This window comes from Engraulis encrasicolus, chromosome 21, assembly GCF_034702125.1.
Source record: "Engraulis encrasicolus isolate BLACKSEA-1 chromosome 21, IST_EnEncr_1.0, whole genome shotgun sequence".
NCBI lineage: Eukaryota > Metazoa > Chordata > Actinopteri > Clupeiformes > Engraulidae > Engraulis > Engraulis encrasicolus.
This window is the reverse complement of record NC_085877.1, coordinates 46083391-46090256: the sequence shown is the minus strand read 5'-3', so window position 1 is coordinate 46090256 and position 6866 is coordinate 46083391. Positions and strand designations below refer to the sequence as shown.

The following is a 6866-nucleotide window of genomic DNA, read 5'->3' as shown; positions in this document are numbered from 1 at the left end:
TAATTTCGTTCCTGTCAGCTGATTACTCCCAATAGGCCTAACTGACGTTAACCAAGAAAGACGGAAGTGCAAATGAGTCAGCCTACATTCAAAACTGCTTATTCAAGCGGATGAAAAGAATATCCTCCAGAATTTTATCATTCAGGGACGACCTAAGCGGAGAAGCAGAGAATAAACCTCAATTATGAAAATGTGCGCTCTACGCTGACTTGGGTCACGGGGAGCACTATGATGGACATTGTGAGTTTGTGCATATTTGAAGCGGCCATGGATGCCCAATAACGCTGAAACATTGTCGGTGCGCTTTACACGCGCTTCCCTGCAATGTCTTACAATAATGCAATGCAAACTCTGTCCTTTTGTATGACAGTGGTTTCTCTTAATTAAGATGTGGAGTGAAGACTTTGTAATCTACAGCTCTCTCTCCATTCAGTCAGAGAATGTCTGATGTCACACAAGACGTGAACCTCAGCCGTCATGGTAACGTGCGCAGGAAAATAATTACCTTTTTTTTTAGTTTAAGGAACGGTATTAACCGGTTACCATTATTTTTAAATAAGTGTTCCCGTTCCAGAACATAAAAAATAATAACGTTTCCGGTTTCGTTTCTGTTCCCTGTAAAATACAAAAAGTTCCTGGTTTTCGTTTTCGTTCCTTGAACCGGTTCGAAGCCCTGGTTAAACCTGTATTGTCTTCAAAATGGCAGTGATCTTTATCTTGAAGTCTTTACCTGTTACTTAAGGCTCTCTTTAATGTCTTAGCAATGCTGTTATGATGTAGTTGAGTCTTTCCAGCAAAGTGTGAACGGGCCTGTCTTTTTGAGGAGGTTAGGAGTCTATGGCTGAATCTCATTTCACCCCCTTGAGGGCTGTGTATACTCTCTTTGCCGCCTGTCGCCCAGAGGTCAACGCAGACAGTTTGATTTTTGCTCGATCTGGTCTGCGCTGTGAGGATTCAAACTACCTTCAATACAAGGAGTAAACTATACATGTCTTTTGCCTTGTAGCTACACGGCTACACAGCTACACAGACTCAACAACAATGGAAATGAAACATGTAATAAACGTCAACCTGTATTTTTGATTGCCACTAGCCACCGCAGTAGTTTGGAACAAGGGAAGAAGCTCATTGTCGAAAACAGGTTGCACAAAGCAGAATGAAGTATGGAAACACTATTTACTGTTCCGATTTAACTTCAGCATCGTAACTTGCAAGTGCTCGTGTTGTCTTTGGTTCGTGTAAATAAATGAAGCTACAAAGCATGAGGAACTTATTTAATTAACATCTCGTAGTCTGTAGCTCAGTGAAGGTTAGAACAAGGAAGTAGCTATTTGCTTCTCGAGCACAGAGCAGCCTGGTCGAGAGGACCAATCACAGCGGCTCTTGCTGCCATTAACCGCGGAGCTGTCTGGAATCAGGAAGTCCTGGAGCAATGGGAGGAGGGGCAACAACAATACTTTGGATTCCAGTGGAAGCGGGGCCAGCAAACCGCCTGCATAGTTTGCTGAGTGAGAGGGGCTGGTAATAATACTCCTCCAGTCACCCGTTCCTGCAAACATCTGAGCCCTTTGGTCCAATAGCATGTTTGCTATTCGAGTGCAATATCGTCTGACGGCAGCTGCCTTCTCAGCGTCCTCATTATCTAAGCCCTCTTTCAGATAGCACACTAACCACTACGTCACATTGTCCCCATTATGGGTCACCGCATTCACACTGGCACCTCCTTCAAGCAGCAGTAGGATGTTTTCAAAGTTGCTATGGGCAACTTCTTGTTTAAGACACGGTACGGATGAGAGTAGTCCTACTGTTGCAGTTAACATCAGCTCCCAGCTGCAGTAACATCCTCAGACACGGCAGTTTATGGCAGTCTTCAACTGCCTTGTCGAGAGCACTGGTCTCAAAGATCTCGTCTCTGCTGTTGATTTCTGCTCCATGTTCCACCAGTAGCTACACCATGAAGGGATAATTACCTCTCACCGCCTCACACAGGACACTGTAGTAAGGCCACCTCTCATACACGCCTCTCTTAGCGCAGCAGTATGCATGCGGCGCCCAGTCTTCTTCTCAGACCTGGGTCCTCAGGTTTCGGATTCTTTTTAGGACAGTGAAGGCGCGTGGACGCACCAAAAAGTTCAGGCTCAGGATTTTTTTCACTTTAATCCCTGCTGACTGTATTCATTCGGTACAGCACTGTACCGTACCGAAGGTCTTTTCGGTACGGTTCGGTACGAATAGAATGCACCGTTACAGGCTTAACAGCTAGACTTCAGTTGTGGTCTGTAGCGCAGCAATATGCATGCGCCGCCCAGTGTTCTTCTCCGAGCTGCACAGTACAGGGCACAGCTGACACCACGCTGAAATATACAAAAGCAGATTCCAAAAAAGTTGAGACACTTGGTATTTTGTGAATAAAAGCAAAGTGCTGCCCTTTTAAAAACATTCAATCCATGCATAAGATTGCCAATAACACAACGTCAACATATCAAGTGTTAATTCATTCATTTCATTCATTTTGGAGCGCAGAATAGAAGCATGGCTTTGTTTATTCTGGCTGAATGGGGAGTGTTCGCACCTCTGCAGCCTATGAAACAGCCGGTACTTAACATGTGAATAGTGATAGGTGTGACTCAGGAGGCTGCTGCTGCTGAGTACAGAGTACAGAAAATCTAAAACTTCTTTTCATTTTCATTGAAAAAGGCCAGCTATACAATTTTATGTTAACATATATATTTGAAAACTAAAAGTTTCACAGTTCGCAATGGTGCCACTTACTGTATATGCTTGAATGACAAAAACTCAGAGTTACAGATGTGTTTTTGAAGAAGTGGAGGGTTAATGAACACATATTTTCCTCAAATCAATACTTTTGCTGGAATTAACACTTGATATGTTGACCTTGTGTTATTGGCAATCTTATGCATGGATTGAATGTTTTGAAAAGGGCAGCACTTTGCTTTTATTCACAAAATACCAAGTGTCTCAACTTTTTGGGAATCTGCTTTTGTATATTTCAGCGTGGTGTCAGCTGTGCCCTGTACTGTGCAGCTCGGAGAAGAACACTGGGCGGCGCATGCATATTGCTGCGCTACAGACCACAACTGAAGTTTAGCTGTTAAGCCTGTAACGGTGCATTCTATTCGTACCGAACCGTACCGAAAAGACCTTCGGTACGGTACAGTGCTGTACCGAATGAATACAGTCAGCAGGGATTAAAGTGAAAAAAATCCTGGGCCACATATGACCCAATGTACCACATACTAACCATGTATGTGTATTGTATTCAGACCGACCTGATATACAGTGCCATGAGAAAGTTTGGGCACCCTTTTGGAAAATCATTACATCGGTTTATTTCTCGTTGAACTTTTAAAACAGCAACTTCATTTTAAATTATGTTAAACTGTAGGGAAAGAGAAGCATTTCAGCAGTGGAAGAATTTTCATAGATGTTATAGAAAGAATTTTATGTGGATTTAAACAAAAATAGGCATGTGCAGAAATATGGGCACCCCAAAGAAGGTATACCATTAATATGAAGTAGAGCTCACCTTTGCAGCACAAACTGGTTTTAATGACTTTGGAATCCCTTCAGTCACCAAGACAGACATGATTGGTCATTAAAATGTTATTTATCATACAAAATAGCAGACGAGGCTTGTCCTAAGTTCTGTCTTGGAGAGTGGAATATGGTGGGCTCTGAACAAACTGTAGTTTGTTGAAAAATAGTTAAAAGGGCATGGCTAAAGGATGGTAAGAATGGTAACAGGCACACTACAGAACACCTCCATAGAATTACAAGACCATAGCTGCTGATAGTGCAGACTTAGACATGGGTCCTTCCACATATACTTTTCACAAGGCAAAAGCTCATTGGATGGGTGACGAATAAAAAGGCTTTCCTGTGTATCCATCAGAAATAAGTTGTTAAACTTATGCAGAAAGCTTATCTGGACAAGCTAAAAGCATTTTGGGAAATCATAGTGTGGTCAGATGAGACTGAGCTAGAGTTATTTGACCTTAACAATGGGAGGTGGACATGGCAAAAAATGCACCCATAAATTCTATGACCTCTGGTCTAAAACACACCCTACTATAGGTCTGTGTGGATAGTATACACACTGTAAAACTTATTACAGTTAAGGGCCACATTAATTCTTTTCAAATAGCATATTTTTCAAGTGTCAGTCACAAAATTAGAGCTGAGCAGAGTTTGGACTTTCCAGCAGGACAGTGTTTGCACTGCACTGATCAAAATTCAACAATGAGTTAATGCAAAACAACAAGTACAATGTCTTGAAATGGTCATACCAATCTTGAGATATCACCATCATTGAAAAAGAATGAATTTATTTGAACCAGGATGTCTAAAGAAGACAGATGAGTAACCTGACTGAATTAGAGGGGTTCTGGATAGAATAATTGGAAACTATTCAGTAGCACCAGGCAGTTGGAACTTGTCCTCTTGTATAGCAAGTATCCAAAGGCCATTAGATCAGCAAAGGTGAGCTCTACTTCATATTAATGGTATACCTTCTTTGGGGTGCCCATATTTATGCACACACATATTTTTGTTTAAATCCACATAAAATTCTTTCTATAACACCTATGAAAATTCTTCCACTGCTGAAATGTTTCTCTTTCCCTACAGTTTAACATATGTTAAAATTAAGTTGCTACTTTAAAAGCTCAACGAGAAATAAACCGATGTAATGATTTTCCAAAAGGGTGCCCAAACTTTCTCATGGCACTGTACTTCACATATGACCCAATGTACCACATACTAACCATGTCTGTGTATTGTATTCAGAAAGCTTAAACAAACAACGCTGACAAGGAGAGGAGTTCACTGTTAGGTGCCACTGCGGGAAAGTCTGCAGAAGCACCAGAGGGCTCAAGCAACACCAGAGCAGGTCAAGGTGTGGGACACCAGCAACTCAGGAGTAGCGCACAGACCCAGAGTCTGGTCAGACGATGGAGATCCACAGCCGGGAAGCACACCACAGCGCTAAAGATCTCTCAGCACCTGAGGAGCCCGAACACCAGAGACCAACCCATGTGAACCCCTCTCCAGCAACACCACTCCAAGTTGCAAGGAGAGAAAGAATCCAGTGGCCAAAGATGGCAGATAACAATGCCTGGTCGCAACTCGACGATGACCTGGAAGGGATCCTGGAAGCAACCTCATCAGGCCCAGTACACAGAAAGATCGATGCAACCACGGCCATTGTATGCAACCTCACCAAGGAGAGATTCGGCACAGTGGAGCGGAGAGGCCAACGACAGCCACAGCAGCAACCGAACAGGAGGGAGAAGGAAATTCGCCGCCTGAGGGGTGAGATAAAGGCACTAAACAAGCTGTTCAAGACCAGTTCAACACCTGAGAAATAGGGGATCAAAGATCTAACAAGCAAGCTCCGGGAACAGCTGTGTAAGCTCAGGAGAGCAGAAAACCTCCGAAAGCAGCGGCGTAAGAAAGAGAAGCGGCGCGCCCAGTTTGTTAAAGACCCCTACAGCTTCACCAAGGCGCTTCTGGGACAGCAGAAATCTGGTACGCTTTCCAGCTCTAAATTGGAGACAGAAGAGTTCCTTGCAGAAGCCCACAGCGACCCTACCAGAAGCCGGGGTTTAGATGCCAATCGCAACATCTTGAGGCCTGCAAAACCAACCATCGCGCTGAACGCAAAAGAACCTACCTGGCAGGAGGTTCAGGACGTTGTCCGCAAGGCCAAATCAGCATCTGCCCCCGGCCCCAGTGGTATACCTTACAAGGTGTACAAAAAATGTCCAAAGCTACTTAAGAGACTCTGGAAGATCTTGAGGAAGATCTGGGCAAAGGGCACAATACCAGCAAGCTGGAAACTGGCTGAGGGATGTATTGTGCCAAAAGAGGAGGGATCCTCTGCAATTGCCCAATTCAGAACAATATCTCTCCTAAGTGTGGAGTGCAAGATCTTCTTCTCCGTTCTGGCAAAAAGGATCACCTCCTACATGACGCAGAATCACTACATCAACACGTCTATCCAGAAAGGTGGTATCCCAGGCTTTTTAGGCTGCCTAGAACACACCTCAATGATCAACCAGTTGATCCAGGAGGCGAAAAAGAAGAAAAGCGACCTGACAGTAGTGTGGCTAGACCTCGCTAACGCGTACGGGTCAATACCTCACAATCTCATCCAAGAGGGGCTCAACCACTACTACATCCTAGCGTCAATACAAGACCTGATCTCTGGCAACCTCACCGGGTTCAGACTGAGATTTACATCTGCACTCTTCACTACCAACTGGCTAGACCTCCAAAAGGGAATTCCAACAGGATGGACCATCTCCCCCATCTTATTCATCATGGGAATGAATCTGTTGATATCCTCAGCCGAGGGCATAACCCGGGGCCCAACGCTGGACTCTGGAATAGTCCAACCAGCGCTGAGAGCATTCATGGACAGCATCACGGTAACAACCGTGACCCACGTCCAAGCAAGGTGGGTGCTGGAGACGCTGGGAAGTGTAGCCTCCTGGGCTGGGATGCTGTTTAAAGCCAGAAAATCCAGGCTCATGGTCATCAAAAAGGGCAGAGTGACCAGCAAGTTCAGCCTTCAAGTCCAAGGTGAGCCCATCCCATTCATTGAAGGCAACCCAATAAAGTGCCTGGGGAAGTGGTTCAACGCATCACTGTCGGATGGAGCAAATGTTTACGGAGGCGGTAAGGCAGACTAAGGAATGGCTGAGGAAAATCGAGAAATCTCTACTCCCGGGCAAATTCAAGACCTGGCTGTACCAGCATGGACTCTTGCCCAGGCTCCTCTGGCTCCTCACAGTTTATGACTTCCCTATGTCATCTGTCGAGGCCATTGAGAGGAAAACCAGCAA

At 44.6% G+C, this 6866-nt stretch overlaps 1 protein-coding gene across 1 annotated transcript in view; it reads right to left on the bottom strand.

Annotated features, from left to right (window-relative positions):
* Nucleotides 1–2179, bottom strand: part of LOC134437445 (adhesion G protein-coupled receptor L3-like) — a 29202-nt gene extending 27023 nt beyond the window's left edge. The window contains exons 1-2 of the mRNA XM_063186935.1: nucleotides 2171–2179; nucleotides 1819–1947 (exon numbers count right to left, since the gene is read on the bottom strand). Of these exons, the coding sequence (XP_063043005.1) occupies nucleotides 1819–1947; nucleotides 2171–2179 (138 nt within the window). The remainder of the gene's footprint in view (nucleotides 1–1818; nucleotides 1948–2170) is intronic.
* Between the last annotated feature and the right edge of the window lie 4687 nt (nucleotides 2180–6866).